The following is a 22,008-nucleotide window of genomic DNA, read 5'->3' as shown; positions in this document are numbered from 1 at the left end:
TTCGCGGAAGTTCCTTAAACCTATCCTGCATACTGTCTGAGGGCCACCAAATGCCAATGGCTGTGGTTGCATAAAAGACTTCTGATCCTATATTTTCCCATTTTCCTACATATGGGAAATGCTAAACACTTACCTGCTGCGTTTATGGTTCATATTATGGGTCATACGGCATAAAAATTAAGTCTTTTTTTGTAAATTATTTTATCTACCCGTTAGCTCATTGGCTAACAACTGTTGTTGTTTCAGTCACAAGTTGTTAGCCAGTGAATGACCTGCCCCTCCTGGTCATATCTCATTTTTCCAAACAAGATGGTGACCCCCCCAAAACCCTTATCTCGCAGCCTCAGAACGAGATATCATTTCCATGTAACTTTTACTTTTCATCCGTGGAGGTAGGGGCTTGATGTAATTGTGTCAAACCAGAATTAGGAGAGGAGATCCCCAAATGCAAAGCTTGACTAAAGTGTTTTATTACGTTTTGTCATTGTTCTACTATGTATTTTATTCTATTGTCAAGTGTCCTTGGGTGTCTTGAAAGGTGCTTTTAAATAAAATGCATTATTATTATTGGTAGTAAGCTTCCTAAGGGGGAATTTAAGATAAATTAAAGATAAATTACATCTTTTCCAAAATGCTAGATCTAATATTGAATCATTTACACCTGTCTTATAATCACGGGAATCTAATGAAACTTTCACCAAAAAAAACAAAGTCTACCTGTGCTTCACTTTCTTTTTTTTTTCTTCCTCTGCAGAGTAAGAGTCAGCCCCAGCGTCGTGGGGAGTACAATGTTTACAGCACATTCCAGAGCCATGAGCCAGAGTTTGACTACCTGAAGAGTTTGGAGATTGAGGAGAAGATCAACAAGATCAAATGGCTTCCTCAGCAGAATGCAGCATATTTCCTGCTTTCCACCAACGGTCAGTACACCTAAGGTGCTGTAAGAGCAGCACAACTATCAGAATGGTCAAAAGAACCAATAATCTATCACTGGAGTAGGGGTGGGCGATAGAAACGATATACGATAGAAACGATATAAATTTGGCCAACGATAAAGATTTTGACTACACCGCTCTATCGTGATAGCGCATGTTGATGACGTCATCAAGCAGCGCCTGTTTTGGTCGAAAGCATCGCAGCTATTGCATTTGTCCCTAACCACCAGAATCCCTCACGTTAACTTTTATCGAATGGAAAAAAGTTGGCGTTCATTCCCCAGCTTCACTGCGCTAATGTTATGCTAACATAGCTGTGTCGCTAGCAGTCACGTAGCACAACATTATATACCAGGTAGTCCTACTTCAGTAACCTTGCAAACACCAATGCTGTTTAGTTTTCTGTCTTCATTTATGTTGGAAGTGGTAGCAGAGCTGTACGTTTGAATTAGTTTCAAAAATCTCTCAGTCAGAACATGGTATATCATGTTTAGGTGGAAACTAGCGAGCTAACTTCCTGTTAACTTCTAACTCCGTTAAATTTAATAAATTCTGTTTTCATGGATGCCTGGATGTTAAACTTAATTGTTACACCTGGTAAAGCAGCATCGCTGATGATTTTATTAAAGATGAAAGAATTTAGACCGTTTTTAACTCTGTGTTCGTTTGACTTTGGGACCTGAAGAGGACGGAGTTTTGGACCCAGATTACTCCGCGAAGCTCCTCACTACGGCAGCCGTAATGCTCTGACAATTCATCAAGCAGTGTGGCTTACCAAAGTTGTACTAAAACATTTTTTAACAGATTTCTGCACGCCAAAATCGGTTCGAGGTCAGTAAGCACAACCAGAATTCATACATAAAGCACACTCTCGATTTTTGAGAAAATTAAAGGATTTTAAGTGTGCCTTATAGTGTGGAAAATACCTTATACAGAAGAAAATAATATATCGCGATATATATCGTTACCGCACGTGCTTCAAATTATACCGCGATAGGGATTTTAGGCCATATCGCCCAGCCCTACACTGGAGTATGTTTACATGTGAGCTAGTGTTATTAGTCAGGTACTGTGCAAAATGATTCATTCGTCACTTTGCAGAATGCTCAGATTTGCAGTTGATGTAAAAGGAGGTGTGATGAATATCACTTGACAGTGTCTTTTTGACTTTTTGGGAGAACACAGTGTTGCTTGTTTTGCTTGGGTGAGCAAGTGTCACCTGCAGAAGAGTTTCAGATTAAGGGCTTCATGCATGGCTGTCACAGCAGGGCCACATATTAAGGCATGTGCCACCACACACGCCGTACATGTACGAGAGCCACAGCAGACAAGTACACACATCAGCTGAGAGACGTCTTGCAGATTGTGGGCTTCACGCATGGCTGCTACAGACGTGCTTGCGGTGGCTGGAGCAGATGGTGGAGAGTCCTGTGGCGATGGCCTCGCTGCTCTGACACCGGCATCGCAGCGGAAATTAAGAGGGGAGAGGAAAAAAAAAAAAAAAGCAGACAACCTGACTGCGGCTGCCATCCACTTCAGTAGACCGAGAAGATGAGATGTAACCGATGTTTATATGATGCAAAAATTGAAAAGCAACCCAGATGGCTTTTCCAGGGTGTGGGAGGGGAGGGGCGAGGGTATAAACAGCAGCAGGGAAATTAAGTCAACTTGTAGATTGATATCGGTGACATCAGAATCTACGCAGGAGTCGCCATTCATCATCCTTGCTGGCTTCTGCCCAGCTACTTGCCAGATTGTATCCCCAGCCCCCCGCATCCATCTTGTATCTGAGATTCACTCTGCTGAGCCGTGATCTAACTGTATTTTGTGTATGTCTGTGCGCCTGTGTGACGTGTCCACCTCAGACAAGACAGTGAAGCTGTGGAAGATCAGTGAGAGGGATAAGCGCCCTGAAGGCTACAACCTGAAGGATGAGGACGGACGGATCCGAGACCCATCCACCATCACCACTCTACGGGTATGTGAAACTGTTGAATGTCACAACACCCATGATGTCACATACACTGCGGTGAAAATAGGCTGCGACTAGATTACACTCACTTTATTAGACAGTGCACAACATTTGAGTGGAATGAAAACATTGCATCGATGGCACTACTTTGAATTAGTCCACAATGAAATGGACTGCAATTTATGGACGTGAAAATTAGAGTCAGTGATGGCAGAGTTTTTATTCTCTGTCACTAAAAACCACAGATTTTCTATTTGAGGGGAGGCTGGATGACCCAACGAGACTGCGATAAATCTGACAAAAATGAAATATTTGAAGCCATGCATCAGTGGTCCGGGTGGCTTAAGACTGAAAAAACTACTATAGAAAAAAGTAAAACATGACAACTTACTGCCACTATATCCATAAATAACAAAAATGAAGAATATTTGTGCTCTGTGGAGGCTGAGATAGGCTCCAGATAACAGATAGAGGGTAGATGGATGGAGAACTATTTATTTATGCATGGATATCAGAAATATTTAAGAATATTTGTGGTGCTCAGTTTAAAAACGAAATTAAAAGCATCACCTAGCAGTAGCATCTTTCATTTAACCTTTTGGTAGATTCCTGTTTTACAGATCCCACAACTGCTGCTTGTAACCCAGGCTCACGTATTTTGAATGAACCAGCGTTTCTGGAAAGACCTGCACATGGAATCCAAGCAAGCAGAGTTCAGATAAGCTGATTAAGTCAAAATTTAGCATTCAGCCTTTTATGCTATGATAGCCTTTAATCCAGCATAAACTTCTTAGTGACATATGCTGCACGCCTGTGTGTGTCACAGTTGTTTTTTCATTTGTGATCAGTTTCAGTCCCGATAAATGAGAGTCTGACACCAACAAAGCAACCTGCTATCTTTGGACTCTTTTGAACTTCTGGCAGAAGAAATTGAGAATGAGCGATCAATATGTGCGCTGAGATGAACACCGTGAAGGGATCATCCTCTCTCTCTCTCTCGTTTTTATCACTCCGCTACCTATTTAATTTTCACACAAAAGAGGGCACACACAGGACTGTGTCTGTGTGTGTCTGCCATTGCAGATTAGTGCTGTGTTCAGCGTGTCTGTCCCTCTTTGTCTGGCTGGCCAGGGGATCATAGCAACCTGGAGGACAGGCCGGGACTGTGGCAATCCTGTTTAGAGGCTGTGAAATCTCAGCAGGGGGAGAAAGCAGAGGAGGAGAGGGAGGAATTCACTAATATTCATCCTAGAATTCATACAATGATTTAAAGTTTATCATTCAGTATCTCATAAAGACATATATAAAACATTATAACCTACTGATTTACTTTGAAGTATTATTTTTAAGGCAGAAATGTATAAATATATTATGTTACAAAGACAATCAGATCACAGCTAATCTGCAAGGGGCAAGCTGAACGGCACAACTGTCAGTGTTCGGGGGTTATGGGTTAATATGTTCTGTGTCTCTCTGGACAGCCAGTGAAAGACATGGAAATAAAGTGACATCCACGGAGATACAGCAGCCTGCTGGGCTGCCATGTCTCTGTCAGTGCCAGCAACGGACGAGAGAAAAGGGGAAGAAGCAGCCGATTTGTTCTCCTCGCTCCCTCCCCTCTCTTCTCTTTGTCTGGGTTTTATCTGGCCAACGGGGGGCTGCATGCAGACTGGTACTGGGCTTCTTTGAAGCCCGAGCAGCAATGTGCAACTCTGGGTTCTTGTGTGTCTGTGTGTGTGTGTGTGTGTCTGTGCAAGCTTGTCTTAATTCTGCAGAGTTCAGTTATCATTCCTCAGCAGGGCCTGCCGATGCCCTCGGGCCATGTCTTTTTTTCCACCTCCTTCGATTTCTCTCCATTTTCTCTTTCTCCATGACACACACACACAAACAAGAAAGCAGGAGTGACTTGGAGAAAGAGAAGGAGGCGTGATTACTGGGTAGCTGTGTAGCAGAGAGATATTTGCGGTCTGATTGAACCAACTCATCAAGCAGCCCTTGAGCTTCTGTGTCATTAAGATTTGCGGAGTAAATGTCAAATAAATCCCCGGAGTCATCCGATTGTGCCTCACACACAGACACACACAAAACTGCCCAAATGGTCCTCACTAAAATATCTGGACAATCACACACACCGACACAAGTATAGACACAGATACACTCACAGAAGGCCAGCCTAGTAATTACTACCCTCAAAAACCTCAAGCTGATTTTTCTATTCTTGCATATTTGTCTGCATTACTTTACATTTTCCCTTAAATGTTCACTCCAGGTGCCGGTGCTTCAGCCTATGGATTTGATGGTCGAGGCTACAGCCAGACGGGTGTTCAGCAACGCCCATACCTACCACATCAACTCCATCTCTGTCAACTCCGACCTTCAGACCTTCATCTCCACCGATGACCTTCGGATAAACCTGTGGAACCTGGAGATCACCGACCGCAGCTTCAGTATCCTCTTGTTCTGTTTTTTTTTTTTTTTTCCTATGATTATCATTGTTTTCATTTTTAAAAAAGACAAAAAAGAGAAGAAAAAAACACTCAAAATCACACTTAATTCTTTTTAATTAATAATGATAATAATGATAGGGTGATAAATAGATTTGAGGTTCTAAAAAAATCATTGTTAGTAACAGTTTGTACATAAAATATGTATTTTTTTCCAGGGCTGCATTTCAGTAGTGGCACGATTTTTCATTTTACTCTGTGGGTTACATGTCCACTGTAGTCTTCTGTTCCTTAGCGGTTCTCTCTCAGACATTGTGGACATCAAACCAGCCAACATGGAGGAGCTGACGGAAGTAATCACCTCTGCAGAGTTCCACCCGCAGGAGTGTAACACCTTTGCCTACAGTAGCAGCAAAGGTTCAATACGCCTCTGTGACATGAGACAAGCCGCACTCTGCGACAAGCACTGCAAATGTGAGTACCAGAGCATCATGGGAGCAGATTGAATAAGTGTCTTAGTGTTCAGGTAGACCTACCAGAAACGTGGCTGTTTTTATCTAGCCACAATTCTTTAAAGGTTCACTGAAATACTGAACACCTTTGTTCTATTGTATTAATTTATTCCTTTAAGGCAGACAAAATTTAGATACTGGAGAACTGCAAAATTCACGGGACGCAAAACCGCAAAAATCAACAATTTCCATCGATGCCTTTATTGCCATTGAGGTGATGGTAATCAACAAGGGAAATATAGCCCGATTCCAATATTCCACACCTTGGCTGTAAATTCACACTCAGCTCCACCTTTTTTTTTCAGCTGTGACATGTGGGCTTCCCCTGCTCAATATGCCACGATTGATAACACACGAATAAATCTTGTAGCGCGTCTCAAACAATGAATGGCCTTCTCCGAAGCTTGACATCACATGGATACACTTTAGCTGAATGAATAATGAATACATTGACATTTTTGCTGGGAAATCAATGGCTTAAGAGCAATCGCATTAGTCCCTCATGGACACACCCTGTTGTTCAATAATGTCACTCATTTCCTCAGACGTATTGATGGATCCACTGGACCCAGCACCAACACGGCCTGTTGAATTTCACATGAGCATCACATGAGAGCTGGAAAAAAAATGTTTACATTTGGAGACATTGGGCAGTTGAAGTTGTCGGCTTCATACTCTGATTGTTTGGCATGTGTGTGCCATTCCTAGACAGGTGCTTGTAGCAAACACACACAGGCAAAGCAGGCAGGTGCTCTTGTTAGCCTCAGGAGAGGTCTGTTAATACCAACCTACTGTCTCACTGCATTAACGTTTACGGCTCAGAGCAATGTAAAGCCTTCTCTCCTGCACTCACACACCACTCCTCCTTTTTGTGACACACACACAACACAAAGTCACAATCATAGTGTATCTCCTTCTATATAGAAGGATATATATATATATTAGAGATGGCACGATACCACTTTTTTATGTCCGATACCGATACCGATATCATAAATTTGGATATCTGCCGATACCGATATGAATCCGATATAGTGTTTTTTAATCAACAAAACTGTTTTTTAATATCTTGCTGCATTTTGTATAAGTTCATACTCAAGTTTAAAACAACAACTACACTAAAGCTATTCTGTTATACCTGTATGCAAAAAAAATGTTTCATAGTTCAGCAATACTGATCAATCTAATAAACTTAAACCTACACCATCCTCCCTATTCTGGTATTTTAAAGAGTACTTAGCGTAAATATTAAGCAACCTAACTAATAGGGTTCCAACTCCCAGCAACAACAAAAATAAATAAATAAAAAATAGGGAACCACCCCTCACGCTCCACCTCATGATGCTTAATCGACGTAATCAACCTTAATTTGATGCAGTGTGAAAAAAAATGCACAGAAATCAATTATTTTTCAAGAAATATTAAATAGATTCAACATCTTTCTTCAACAAAATTGCAGACTGCACAGATGGTACCTTCCCAAAGGAAAAAGTACTATAGCTTACTAGGGTATATATATTAGACTTAATAGTTACTATATACAGTAATTGACTTCTATTCATTTTACATCAAATTAAAACTTTGGGTGTCAGATAATTATTTATTAAAAGCTTGACATTTTAAATGAGAATAAGAAAGAAAAGTCTGTCTTTGTGCCCCCTTTTCCCTGTTAATGCCCTATCGGCCCCCCTGGCTAAACTTTGCTAGATCCGCCCCTGCACAGTTACCAGCCGTCAGCTACGTAGAAAAAGATCCTCGAGTAGAAACTAATAATAAATAAATTCTAACAACAGCTGATCAAGCTTAAACGTGCTGCTGTTGTTCAGCCGCTGGTTTCCTCTTTCTGGTGCAAAGTGGGCCAAAAACAAACTAGAGAGACGGACTCGGAAAAGCCGATCAGCTGATCATTGATCAGTTTCATGATTGAAGTAGCAGCAAGAGGAGGAAGTCGCTCCATATATCGCTCGTTAAGCTTAACGCAGGAATGCTTTACATTCAGAGATGGACTTACACACTTGCTTTACTTCTCTCGGGATAACTTTGTCGGAGATGAAATGCCGGGTTGCTAGCGAAGCTCCACATGCTATCCAGACCACCGACAGGTCCCGCATGCCACAGCTGCTCTATCACGTGATGCATACTGCTCTGACGTGCTAACGTTCTGAGGTGAGTTACGGCGTGTTGCAAGTTTTGTGAGGTGCTTTCGTGATATTTAATGGATCGGATTACATTTTTTATTTTTCTCCGATATCCGATCCAGTAATTTAGGTCAGTATCGGACCGATACCGATACGTAATATCGGATCGGTCCATCTCTAATATATATATATATATATATATATATATATATAAAAATAAATAAATTCTGGAGCACGCTGCTATCAGTCAGTTTTACAGGAAGGATGAATGGCCGCCGAGGATTGCCAGTGAGCTGAGCCCCAGGACAAATAGAGAGAGGGACCAAACAGCCCCCCTGCTGACTCCCCGGGGACCCTATTATCCACCCGTGGATCTGGATGGGAGGGAGGGCAGGGGCACACATGCATATATACATGCACACATTACACTTGCTCTTATTCGCACGCATTCGCTGGCGCGCGCACATACAAATCCAGCAGGGCTCATATGGACCCAGCACTTTGACATTGATTTGTTTTTCTTATCCCTTCCTCATCCCCCCATTTTTTTTTTCATCTCTCACACTGCATCCCTAGTTAGACTCCCCACTGACACATCACAGAGCTATTCTCCAGGCCTCAGCTGAGGAGTGGGATTGAGTGGAAGTGGGGGGAGAATGGTGGGGGAATTTTTTTTTTTTGGTTTTTTTTTTAAAGAGAGAGAGAGAGAGGGTAGGAAGGGTGGGAGGAAAAGAGGAGGAGGAGGAGGAGGAGGAACAATAACTTGACAGCTAACGATGGAATGCCTGTCTGTTATCCCCAGCGTGCTGGCCTACACACGGAACAGCAGCTGCCAAAATCAATATGAATCATAACCAATATTTACCCACCATGCTGACCCACAACTATCTCTCTAAACACACATGTAATTCTGTGAGGAGATGCAGCTGCTGCAGAAAACTCAGCATCCAGGCATTGTCGTGGCTGTCATTGTTTTCTAATAGCAGCCTCCACTGCCCAAACCGAATCTTCCTCCTTGAAGCGATTTAAAGTCTTTAAAGCAGCGAGCACCAACAGTGTAAAATCTTCTGTTGAAAGATAACTGCTTTATACATTTTCTTTTACATGTAGACTTTGAGGAGCCAGAGGATCCATCCACTCGCTCCTTCTTCTCTGAAATCATCTCATCCATCTCTGACGTGAAGTTCAGCCACAGCGGACGCTACCTGATGACAAGAGACTACCTCACTGTAAAGGTGTGGGACCTTCAAATGGAGAACAAGCCGCTCGAGACGTACCAGGTACGCTTTTCATTGTTCTCTCGTGTGCTTTTTGGATAGCTTGAGGGCTCCAAAGAAAATGTTCCGCTGCTGAAGTTAGTAAATAACCGCTGTGCCCAGATCAAATCAAAACTTATTGATTTCAGGCTTATCACTCAATATAATCCTGTTTCACTGTCACCCTGCCAATCTGTAACCGTGTCATGTGTAGCAATTACCCCAGGAGGGCTTATTGAGCTGAATGTCCGTAAGAAGACGGATAGTATAGGCGCTGATGGAACCCGGAGGGCAGAACCTCCCACTGTGTGGTCACGGCAGTCACGTCCACGCTGTCTGATCAGGGGAAGCCATCTTAGGGCAGATCATGATTGATAAGGCCATCAACCGGGCTCAAGGGATTCTCTGTCCAGTTCCACCTCAGCCTCCACCTGCTACCTAGCATCTTAGCACAGGTCACCAGGTCTTGAGGGATTACTGAAAGCAGAGCATATGGTGGTGCAGCTTATGGTTTCGGTGTGTTTGCCCACTAAAAGGCAATGCGAAGAACTCCAAAGGCCTATAAAGACTGATCCAAAAAGTACTGCAGATTGTCATGTTTTTGGTTTTGTTCTTCAGGTTCACGACTATTTACGGGGTAAGCTGTGTTCTCTGTACGAAAACGACTGCATCTTTGACAAGTTTGAGTGCGTCTGGAATGGATCAGACAGGTGAGACTTCTTTTCAGCGCCGCCATCGACCAGATCTACCAACCGCTCGGTCCATCCAGCCACCCCTCTCGATAACACCCCCTCTCTTCTTTTTTCCCTCCTCAGCGTCATAATGACCGGCTCTTACAACAATTTTTTCCGAATGTTCGACCGAAATACCAAACGCGATGTCACACTGGAAGCATCCAGAGAGAACAGCAAACCCAGAGCTATTCTGAAGCCTCGCAAGGTACCATCACCAACACAAGTTATCCTTTTTAAATTCAAAGACATCTGGTTTTAGTCTTATAATGCCTCACCGCAAGTGAGTTTCTAATGGAGAAATGCTAATTATTCACTGGTTCTCCAAAATTGTGATTCTTGCTGGATTGTGTGGATCTGTGACAGTTAATATCTTTTGATTTGTCAAGCAAAAGTATTCAATTTGTTAATTTGGAAACCTGTGATTGACATTATTTTCACTATTTTCTGACATGTTTTCACCAAAGTATCAGAGGCAATCATTGACAGACTCATTGATAATGTAATTAGTTCAGGGTTTAAGCAATGATTGTCATAATCGATTAATTTGTCAATTATTTCCTAAGCCAAATGATTTATTGAATATCTATAAAAAGCTGGTCAATAGTGAAATTTCCTGCTGTAATTTTCACTGATTGAAAGTGGCACCTCCAGATGTCTTTGAGTTCATCTATGATATTCATTTATGACAAAAAAAAAAAGGATTAAGTAAATACCAGCAGTTTTTGTGACCAGTCGGTTTTGAGATTTTAAAGTAATGGTGTCACTAAAAACAATTCACTTCCCCTCCTTATATTCTGTAACTTTGATAAAAATGTCCTCACTAGAAATCTGCTGTACAAGTCCAGAAATTCAATATCAAAACAGACCTGACTTAACAGTGACAATCATGACTGAATACAACACACAAATGAACAAAAGAAATGTGTTTAGTATATGTACACAGTGCAGTCTTATGTTTCAAACTGCAGTAATCCGGTCTTTAAGTGATGACGTGATGAATACTGCTTCCGGGCCCAAAGTAGTCTGCATTTAATAAGGCTGTCATGTGTTTTAACATGTTTTAATGCTTTGTATCTTGTTCTATTTAATCTCAACAAGCCCCTAAAAACAGTCAGCTTCTCTCGGTTTTTATTACTGCTAATCACTTTAAAGCTCAGTTTTTAAACCCTTACGATGTAACTACAGCCCAGCCCGTGCAGCAGTATATTAATGACTAACCTTGTATTGTGAATGGATTATCTAGGTGGTTCTCCTGACTGACGTTTGGTCAGTTTACAGTAATGTCTTCTGCCATGCAATTGCATTTGCCCCTAACCATTGGGAACCCTTATGTTAACTTTTATCGTGTGGAAAAAAGTCCTCCGTTTGTTAGCGTTTGCCCTCCAGCTTTACTGTTTATGTTATGTTAACATAGCTTTGTCATGCTAGCGATCACGTAGCACATCATTATATACCAGCTAGCCCAACTTCAGTAACAAATGTCGTTGCTGTTTAGTTTTCTGTCTTCATTTATGTTGGAAGTGATAGCAGAGCTGTACGTTTGAATTTGTTTCATAAATCGCTCAGTCAGAACATGGTATATTATATTTAGATGGAAGCTAGCAAGCTAACGCCCTGCTAACTTCTAACTCTGTTAAATATCATAAATTCTGTTTTCATGGATGCCTGGACGTTAAACTTAATTGTTACACCTGGTAGAGCAGCCACATTGATCATTTTATTACAGATGAGAGAATTTAGACAGTTTTCAACTCTCAGTAATGCTGCAGTGATCATTTGACTTAGGGACTTGCAGCGGAGTTTGGGCCCAGACATGGCTAATGACGTCAGACTTAAAGACCGGATACATGTTTTCAGTGGAGAGAAGAATCTTTTGTATACACAAAGCTGTAAAGAACAGCTTTAGGTTTAGGTTTTGAAGCACTTTAGGTTTTGCTTGCTCTCATCAAAGTTCTGTTTTCTGCTCATGAAAGATAACTTTAGATTTATGTTCTTTCATGTGTAAATATGGGGCTAGCTAATTTGCTAACTCAATCTTATATCAACTTTGTAAAGTGACCAAACCTGAAACAAATGTTGGTAATAGCCCTTTTTAAGTCCTATTTTTAGCATTTTGGCTATCACCATTAGAGGTTTTTGAACCAAACTGACCATATCTGGAAGGGTGCAAAGCTATCAGCTAACACTAGCTTGGCTCGTTATCAAGATGCATCCATTTATATCTCGCAGACACAGATACCTAATAAATACAGCCAGACTTTTAACTCACCAAAACTGGAGCATGGGCCTCTTAACGCTTAGCACCAACACGGTTTAGAGGTCCAGCTCAGTGACGCCATTGACGCCAGCTACAAGCCTAGTCAGCACCCCACCCACCCCGTCATCTTTCAAATGACTGACATCAGTGAAACGTGCGAGCTGCCACACTCCCACTTCTTAATGCCTCTTCATTTTTGTTGTTGTCCTCCAGGTGTGTGTAGGTGGGAAGCGGCGTAAGGATGAGATCAGCGTCGACAGCCTTGACTTCAGCAAGAAGATCCTTCACACGACGTGGCACCCACATGAAAACATCATTGCTGTAGCAGCCACCAACAACCTATACATCTTTCAGGACAAGGTCAACTAAAGGGCAGCCTGCCCCCTGCTGACCCCTGACCCTGCACCTGTAAGGGGCTGCTGTCTTGAATTCCCCGACTCTGCTGATGACAACCAGGGTAAAAGTATCCAGTGACTAAAGTGGGGGAAGTGGACAGCACATGTTTTAGGAAGCAACAACTTGATTCCTTGAAATCAAGAATGAACTTCTTCAATTTGACTTATAATTTAATTTATTTAGCCATGCGGACACCCGAAGAATTGTTTCCCATGCGTTTATGCAACAAGAGGATTGCTACCATCACATTATGACGTAGCAGCACTCTGGACCCTAAGGACAGAGGCAGATGTGGGCACAATGAACAGAAAATAGAGCACACTGACAGAAACCAGGCCTACGTGATGGTGGCTCACTGTCATGTAGCAACAGTGCCCCCTGTCTTTCGGTCTTCTCATGCTGCAATGCATGTGATCAACCCTGCAGCCTCTACGTGAGGCAAAATTCCTGAACAGCGCAATGTGCTGCAGAAGAGGAAAAGACTGTTAATCTCTGACCCGCAGAAACTGAGTTCTCGCTGCCTGTGACACAACACAGACAGTCTTTCTAGTACCAATCTCGTGTCTCCTTGTGAGACTGCTGTAGTCTGTAATGTGAATGAAGCCCTTCCAGGCTGTGTCATTGGGTTTTATTTAACGCTTTTGTTTTTGTTGAGTCCTTCTCTCGGTCAATGAGTCTGTTTAGAAGCTGTGGTGCCTTCTTTTGGTATGTGGGGGTTCGATGTAGTGGAAGGGAGGGGAGGGGAGGGGAGGGTCGGGTGGGGAGGAGGGGTAATGGCTACAAGGAGGGAGTGTGTGAATGTTTCAAATGAAATGTTAACTTAGGATTTTTTTTGTTCTTTTTCTTTCTTTCTTTCTCTCTAAATAAACAAACACACACACACAAAGCTCCACACAGGTCCCAAGTAGAAAAAGTGCTTGAATCAATGTAGTCACAATTCTACATTAGAGCACTGGTTTCATGCTTGTGAGCTCAGGGGAGAATGCTGTGATATGTACAAAGTAATTGTTGCTCTCACCTTGCAAGTCAGTCTGATGTTGTCAGTTTGCAAGAGACACAAACAAAGTCACATTCATTTCTAAATTTCTTGCCACATTTTCTCTTTATTTGGATAGTACTAAAAATGATCTGTAGACTGTAGATTGGTCGACTCATCGTGTTGACATATTGAATTTAAAACTTGAGATTTTCTTGGCCTAACAATGCTAGCATAGCTTTTTTTTTTTCTTTGCATGCGTTGGATCTGATTCTGATGAAGCTGACAGCCTGCGTATAGCTATATTTGTACATCTGCAGATCATCTGGGGCACTATTCAGTTTTTTTTATATAAATATTAGATTGCTGCAATGCCTTTCCATGTTTCTCATCAAGCTGAAAATGGGTAACATGGAACAGTAGCAGATTGTCTTTCAGCACTCGGCTCTTACCGGCCAACTCCCGTAAAGCAAAGCAGTCAAAGGTCTAAGTGAACTCTGTGAAATCAGGGAATAATTAAGTGTGATTCCTTTAAACAGTAATGTCTTCTAAACAACCTCCTTTGTGACACTCTAATTGAAAAAAAAAAGACTTTTATAGCTCAGAATGTATTGAAATGCAATGAAATACCATGCAGTCTTTATGCTTACTGGACTTTCTTTTGAATAAAAAAAAGAATAAAGATGTGCAAGTTCAAATCATGCACTGGTGGACTTTCTCTGTTAACACCTGCTGAATCAATTATCAAACTTTATGTAAGATGTTTTATGGGCTAAGACCGTTTCTGCTTGTGGTGTTAGGGCGCCCTCGTGTGGACAAAAATTAAGACAAATAAAGGCAGTCCAGCTGATGAAATGGGATTTTCCTCAACCTCCTAAGACCCGAACTCTTCCACAGCATGCATTTTTAATTTCTCTTTGATATTTGGGCTGATTGGGGCCTGATGAATGTAAAAACAAAGAATTAACAGATTTATTTTTTTTTTACCTTATTTTTGTTTTTAAGAAAAATAAGAGCCACATATAAGGATATTTGTTTACAATTTTGATAGAACAGTAGCAGTATAATGTCCTCGTAAGTGGATATCAGGCCTTAGGAGAGCAAAATTTTGGTCTTTGGTATTTTGGTCTAAATAACCCAAAATGTGATGTCCATATATGTGGATGCCAGGTCCTAGGAGGTTAAGCAAAGTTACAGCTAGGTCCATAAGTACTTGTAATATTGTGCCTGTATATCACTATGTTGGATTTTAAATCAATCAAGATGCAATTTTCAGCTTTAATTCACTACACATGAATTTCTGGACCACACCTCATACTACATATTCCTACATTTTAGGCTGTTTGTTGTCATTTCATCAGTATTTGCTATGACCATCTTTATTTTTCACCACAGTCTGAACATCCTGAGGCAAGCTTTCTGTAATTTCTTTGAGTAGTATAGACATTCAAAGCTCTTCTTTGGATGTTGGCTACCTTTTGTCCTCAACTTGCCTATGAAGTTTTCCAGCTAATAGATCTTGTTGTTGCAAAACTATAATTTTATGCCTCTCAAACTTATCTTTGGTATGATTGTATGTCAAACTCTAACAAATTATGTGTTTTTGTGACAGGCTGATAGTAAGAAAATGCAACTAGAGCAACTAAAGGTGGCTGCAATGAAAGGTCTGGTAGGGAAACACAACATTTGGTGATAGACTTCAGGCACTCGTTGATTTAAAGGAATTTCACCCAAGTATTAAAACGTGTTAAAATTAAAATGATGTTAGTCTGTGAAGTTACATTTGAGTCGCTGAAAATGAGGGGCTGTATTTCTTAAACAATTAATGCCATGAGTGTTTAACTTCAAATTCACTGTGGTGGTTTACAAAGACAAAATTATAAAAACTGTTCATCTGAGCACATTTACAGGAGACTTCTTCTGATTGGTTCTGGTTGGTTTATTCATATTAATATCCATCCATCCATCTTCTTCCGCTTTATCCGGGGCCGGGTCACGGGTCAGCAGCCTAAGCAGAGAAGCCCAGACCACCCTCTCCCTAGCCACCTCCTCCAGCTTATCCGGGGGAACACCAAGGCATTCCCAGGCCAGCCGAGAGATATAATCTCTCCAGCGTGTCCTGGGTCTGCCCCGGGGCCTCCTCCCGGTGGGACATGCCCAGAACACCTAACCCAGGAGGCATCCTTGTCAGATGCCCGAACCACCTCAGCTGGCTCCTTTCGATGTGGAAGAGCAGCGGCTCTACTCTGAGTCCCTCCCAGATGGCTGAACTTCTCACCCTATCTCTAAGGGAGAGGCCAGCCACCTGTTGGAGGAAGCTCAATATTAATATCTATTGTTGTTTATATATGATGAAATTTTGAAAAAAAACAAAACAAAAGAAACATTTTAAATGAAGCTTGTGATTATGTCCCAACCACCTCATTGATAAATCACATACTCTGTCAGGATGTCTAGTGAATGCAGGTCACAGTTTATGGTAGTGCCTTGGGTAGGCACTGTTACCTTTAACTCTTATTTAAGGAATCTGATTACTGTTAAGACCATAACTTTAATGAATAATTTGCACCAATCCAGTATATTCATCTGTGCTGAGATTTTCCTAATTGGCCCCATGTGGGTGTAGTCTACACACATTTTGCCAGCTGGGGACAGCAGCTGTCAATCAAACAGCATCTTTATAACTTGCTCGAGATGCTGCATCATCGCATCTCGGGATAAACCAGAGGACTGTCAGGTGCTCTGTACACTGCGAAGTCATTGCTTCTCTGGTGCTTAAATTTGAACAGGTGTAAACTCCAAGATATATTGTCACATTGTTTTTGGACATTTTTTCCGCCCAGGGCATTTTTCCCCTACATTTCCTGCCTGCCTTCAATTATTTTTTAAAATTCATTTATTATCTTCTTGTGACCAGATCAGCATCTTCTGGAAACAATGGATAAGCTTAGTGGGACCAATAGCACTGTGGTGAACAGCTCTGTAGACATGTGGTCATTTAGTGAACACGATTCCTTCCAGCACCTGGACACGACTGAGCTCAGGGTCCTGGTGCCAGCTATTCTGGGAGTCATTTGTATCCTGGGCGCGGCTTGCAATCTCACTGCGATGGTCATCCTGTTCTCTAATGCGCACAAAGGCAAACTGTCTCTCATCAACTCCCTCATTTTCAACCTGATGTTTGCAGATGGGCTGGTGCTGATGTTTACAGTGCCTTTCAGGGCTGCCTCATACTCCAAGACGAGCTGGAATCTAGGCTGGGTGGTGTGCAAGACAGCCGACTGGTTTCTCCAATCCTGCATGGTTGTGAAGAGCTTCACCGTGGCCATCATGGCCAAAGCCTGCTACCGCTACGTGTCAAATCCAAACAAGCAGGTGAGCATACACCTGGGCTCCATCCTGGTGGTGCTCTTCTTCATATGGCTGTCTGGCTGCACTGTCACCATCCCACACTGGCTGTTTGCTCGGCTGCAGAGAGAGATCCGTGGGCTGATGTGCGTAATGACGGTTCCTCCTGAAGCCCAGGATTTCATGTCTGTGTATGTGAAAGCGTATCCTCTGGGGGTCTACTGTGCACCTCTGAGCATTGCCCTTATGTATTTCTGGAAGGCTTATGGCCAGTGCCAGCGCCGTTCCAGTAAGAGTCAGAATCTCCGTACACAGATCAGATCCAGGAAGCTCACTTTAACGCTTTTCAGCCTCACTGTGGCCATGGCTGTCCTCTGGATTCCTCACTGGGTTGTGTGGCTTTGGGAGCGCCAGATTGCAGAAAAGGAAACTGAAGGAGCTCAGCCCCTTATTTCCTCTCCTCCCCTTCTCCTTATCCTTTCTGCTCAGCTGCTCACCTTCTCTCTGTCTTTGGTAAACCCTCTCATTGTCCTTTCTCTCTCCGAGGAGTTCAGAGAGGGTTACAGGGGGCTTTGGAGACGCCTCACCCTGCGCAAGCAACTGCCACCTAAGCCTGGACCCCACAACCCCACCACTCTCCGGTCCCCTTGTCCTAGACCAGAGACCTCAGGTCAGCTGCGGGGGGAGAGAAGCCTTCAATCAGGCTGCAGCAAGGAAGCCACCAGGGAGGCTCAGCCTCAGCCGGAGCAAGTCGGAGCAGAAGGAGGAGGGAGGGAAGCGGACACCGTGAGTCTTAAAGATGGGAGCGTCTTGCCTGATGTGGAGCAGTTCTGGCACGAGAGGGAAGGTGGATCACTCACACAGGAAAACGACCCTTTGCCGTGGGAGAACCAAAGCATAGAGGAAAAAAAATAGCTACCACCTTTTCAGCCGATCATCACCCGACCGAAGCTGAGAGGACTGCAGAGTGCTGAACTGTAAATAACTGTAATTCTGTCAGGTGTGTTTATAGTATTATTCAAAGGTAAGAAGTGCAATCGGTGTGAATGTGGACTACATCTATATCTGTGTAAATGACCGAATTCACAACAATGTGTTAGCATTACTATATTTAGAGTAAGGTGATTTTTGGTGGCTGTACATAGAAACTTCTGGCAATAATGATTATGTAAATTACACAGTAGAACAGATCTGTATATCCTGTATGTCCTGGTGTTTCTGTGGAATATTTGCCAGCTTATATTATTTGGACTTCATGCTGCTCTTTGAACATATAAAAAATAATTTTTGCAGCTGTGCAATAACTGCATGTAAATACTCTCTGAATGTTATAAAGTAATGCTAAAGTAGACCAGCTTTTTTGCACAAAAATGAAAAGATCTGTGGGGATTGTTTTGTGATCTAATAAAGAGTATTAAAATTTAACTCAAGTGTGGTTGTTTTTGTGGTGTCAAAAATATTCTTGTTATTGGTTTAATCAGTGGCACTCACGCACATACAGTAACATCCTAAAGGGATGCATCAAACATGTCTCAAGCTGATCGGGTCATTGAATGTATTTTCATAAGGGTATTCATTAGATTTGCTGAAGTTTTATAATTAGAGAGAAAGAGCTGTCGCCTGAACTCACATGCAGTTTTACTGGAATCTCACAAGGAATTCTCTCTTCACTGATTTAAACACACATAACAGGTATCACAGTAAAAGGGATAAACATCACGAGTGGAAACTCTGCTGATCTGTAATCAATTTGTCTGTCTGCTGCTGTGATTAACACTCAAGCCCATTCTGAATAATCTTCCTCCTCCTCCCTAATGAAAGACCTACATTCTTATTTTTTTACGTGTAGTTAAATCTCAGGGTTTTACATCCTAAAATGAGGGTAAAAGGTTAAAAAAAAGAGAGAGCAGAGGAAAGTTTAGGTTCTAATCACCCTGTTTTCTCTTTCCCCTCCCTCATGACATTTTCCTCTCATTAATCATTTATATTGACCTTTTATTGCCAGAGGCAAAATACATCAATCAGAGCAACACTTAACTATACAACCCACCATCAGTCCCTGGGGTAGTGACCTGACCATAAACACTGAAGGCAACAAAAAGCTAGACCCTCATTAGTGGACTGAAGTTTTCACCTCTGCTGTTTCAGCGGTGAAATAATGCAATGTTATTGCAAAACAAAAACAAACAGTAACTGAACATTAATCGTGGCTGTTGTACTATCTTTAACAAAAGTACACGGATGTTATTTACAGCCATGGTTGTTGGCACCTCTGGCTGAAGCATTTAGTCTGGTAAATGAGCCAGTAAATCTGCAGTTGTGGGATTTTATCCAATTTCAACAGAAACCCCAGGAGCTGCTAATATCTGGCAGGCATCTCGCTTGCTCATTTGGCACAGTTACTGGCAGGTGAAGTGATTTCCAAAAAGCATGTGCACAACAATCAAACTCCAGGCTTGAACCCAAACCTTCAATTAAACTTCATAAGATTTTTTTGTATTGTTCCAAGATTTGCATGCTACCATTAAATCATTTTATTTTCAGCCAAGAGGAGCCTGTGCACTTCCTCTACATGCTATAATGTAGACCGAATATGCAAAATATAGTATAGCTGTATATTTAATGGTGTCATGCACACGTTTTTTTAGTGCGTGCATTAGAGTTTGTTTTACTTATTGTGCCTGATCAGACTGCACCTGCCCCAAGTAACAACTCCCTCACACTTCTGTGTGATTGCTCAAGACCACAGAGCTTACATACATCACTTGTCATATTGGAAATCATGCCCCCAGTCGGGTGTTTACTTCATAATAATAAAATAATCAATAAAAAAATCTATGGAACAGATTAACTGATCTGTTTTTCTTCCATGAGAGAATGGAGACACTTACTGCATGCAATGAAGAGACTGGCTGTAAACGCGTGCTGATGTGAAGTGACTGCCATTGTCATAGCACAAATTAGCCTCTCGGCGATAATAACCCACATTTCTGTTACACAATGGATAACCACAAAGAAACGGTTTGCGTTCACTCTGATATCAGTGTGCTGATCTACGGTCTTACACCGCATAAACCAAGAGGCAGCTCAACATTATGCTGCAGTGGGGGAAACTGCGATTGCCTCCCAGTGTCTGCTCCTTTATTTCACAAACTGTAATATTTGATAAACTCAGGTGTTACTAATGACATTAATAAAGATTCTCATCTAGGTATAGAGTCTTCATTAATTTGATTAGTAGTACCTGTGTTTGCCTGTTAGTGTATGCCATTTTTGGCATTAAATAGTTCATCCTGAATTCAGCCTATTTACTTTTGAAAGAAAGTAAGCAATAAAAAAGCATCGGTGTGTCAGTGTTGAATAATAAATGTGAAATAGCTTGATAACAGAGTCAGGACAAAGAAGAATTTTCAGGCCGACTGGCGAAAAGTGAATTTTTGTGTGTGTTAAATGATCAACATGACAAGTGGCAAAACAACTTGGGTTTAATGAGGTCATTATACAAGGCAGGGGAGCATCCAGCAGGAGAGATCCTCTCTTTACTGGCCTCCTGGCTGTGTCCCTCTCCCACTGTGAGGGGAGGCGGGGGTGTCACCCCCGCGTTTCATCCCACAGCCAATCATCATCTCTAATAAATGAACCTCCACAGGAAGTGACATGGTAGCGAACACTAATTACGCTCAGCAGGAGAGGCTGGCTGCAATTAAGCCACATGCTAAAACCTTTGCCTACCAATGCCTGAAGATCACCTGGCTCTTCAGTCCACAGAGAGTCAACTACTGTGTATGTGTCTATATGTGTGTGCATGCGATAGGCTGTCTTTGTGTTGGAGATAGATTGGTTTGGGGGGTCTGGCCCTGGTATTTAATGGTCTTTTAATTAGAATAAATCAAAGCGCTTTCATCTCAGTGAATGATGCAGAGATCTAAAGGGCAGGTAGACACCTTTCAGCATTTCTAGCCCTACTAAGAGGGGATGCCATTTACACTTATACAAACACTGGTGACAGGTGAGTGACAGGAAAGCAGAGGGAAATGTACAAAAAACAGTTCAACTCCAATTTAGCACAGTGGATTGTCTCAGCACAGAACTGGTAAGGGAGACGGGGGTAAAAAGAGCCTTTTTCTTTTTTAACTCGTGATATCCAAGATACGGGAAAATGAGTAAGTTGTACAATGAAAATGTGCTGCTGTACAATGTAAACTGGACTGTTGACTCAATTTGCCCACAGCATTTGCCCACAGCATTTGCCTCAAATGATCTCTAAATAACAAACATAAAAATATTTGAGACCTGGATACAGTTGCTTTGATGGAGCTGCCAAAAACAGTTAAAAAATAAGTTCATTATATTTCATGGCTGTCAGTGCACAGAACATGGATAAACGTAGCCACTGGCTCATCTTATTCCACTCTGCTCCTACTACCAAGTTGTTTTCAGGAAGAACAGGATGTGAAAAATCAAATATGGACGACTATTTTTAGTGTAATATGTTCAAAAAACATCCTTCTATGAGGAGAACACGCGACGACAGCATTGAGATTAGACTAAATGAGTTAACTGGTAGTCGGGTGGTCATCAGTTCCCCAAAGAAATACTAATGATGATCCCTTCACTGTAAGACTATAAGCCTTGGCTGTGAAGTTTCTATTTTGGTCATGTGATAATGTGTCAGTGTTGATTCCAGCATGTTGTGCTGCCACCTGGTGGCCAAAGTATGAATGTAAACGCTAAAATTAAGAGTTTATTTTTCTTCTGCAAATGCAGTCTGAACCACTTTAAGAGAATTGTGAACAGGGTGAATAAAGGTGTTTCCAGTTTACTGTAAGAATGCACAGGAAAATAATTTACAATCCCTCAGAGTTGCTATTTATTGAAGTTTTCTATGATGCAGTCATGTTCAAATCTATGGTTTAAAAGTACCTCTAGAGCTGTTTTTGTACATAGCACTTACAATGAAGGGGAAAAGTCAGATTATATGTTCATTACTGACACTTTTCACACACTTTTTGGTTTTATAAAAAAAAGCCATTTTTTTTA

At 41.8% G+C, this 22,008-nt stretch overlaps 2 protein-coding genes across 3 annotated transcripts in view; both read left to right on the top strand.

The window, feature by feature from the left end:
* Positions 1–13,377, top strand: part of ppp2r2ba (protein phosphatase 2, regulatory subunit B, beta a) — a 43,369-nt gene extending 29,992 nt beyond the window's left edge. For both annotated transcript variants that reach the window (XM_086308548.1, XM_086308555.1), the window contains exons 3-10: positions 755–920; positions 2,801–2,913; positions 5,177–5,354; positions 5,661–5,825; positions 9,112–9,281; positions 9,876–9,967; positions 10,073–10,196; positions 12,462–13,377. In XM_086308548.1, coding sequence (XP_086164674.1) covers positions 755–920; positions 2,801–2,913; positions 5,177–5,354; positions 5,661–5,825; positions 9,112–9,281; positions 9,876–9,967; positions 10,073–10,196; positions 12,462–12,617 — 1,164 coding nt within the window. In that variant the 3' untranslated portion in view covers positions 12,618–13,377. The remainder of the gene's footprint in view (positions 1–754; positions 921–2,800; positions 2,914–5,176; positions 5,355–5,660; positions 5,826–9,111; positions 9,282–9,875; positions 9,968–10,072; positions 10,197–12,461) is intronic.
* A 2,972-nt stretch (positions 13,378–16,349) lies between these two features.
* On the top strand, positions 16,350–18,350 carry gpr151 (G protein-coupled receptor 151). The gene has a single exon (XM_086262836.1). The coding sequence runs from the start codon at positions 16,558–16,560 to the stop codon at positions 17,881–17,883; it is 1,326 nt and encodes a 441-aa protein (XP_086118962.1). The 5' UTR covers positions 16,350–16,557; the 3' UTR covers positions 17,884–18,350.
* The last annotated feature ends 3,658 nt before the right edge of the window (positions 18,351–22,008 follow it).

This window comes from Aulonocara sp. 'chitande type north' Nkhata Bay, linkage group LG2 (genome assembly GCF_057382095.1).
Source record: "Aulonocara sp. 'chitande type north' Nkhata Bay isolate Kocher_YH1m ecotype deep benthic linkage group LG2, A_spYH_male_GT1.1, whole genome shotgun sequence".
In the NCBI taxonomy this organism is placed as follows: Eukaryota; Metazoa; Chordata; class Actinopteri; order Cichliformes; family Cichlidae; genus Aulonocara; species Aulonocara sp. 'chitande type north' Nkhata Bay.
This window is presented reverse-complemented; position numbering and strand designations above follow the sequence as displayed.

What these genes read in the sequence shown, in the direction of transcription:
- gpr151 (XM_086262836.1), top strand. Translation starts at nt 16,558, where the DNA reads ATGGATAAGCTTAGTGGGACCAATAGCACTGTGGTGAACAGCTCTGTA.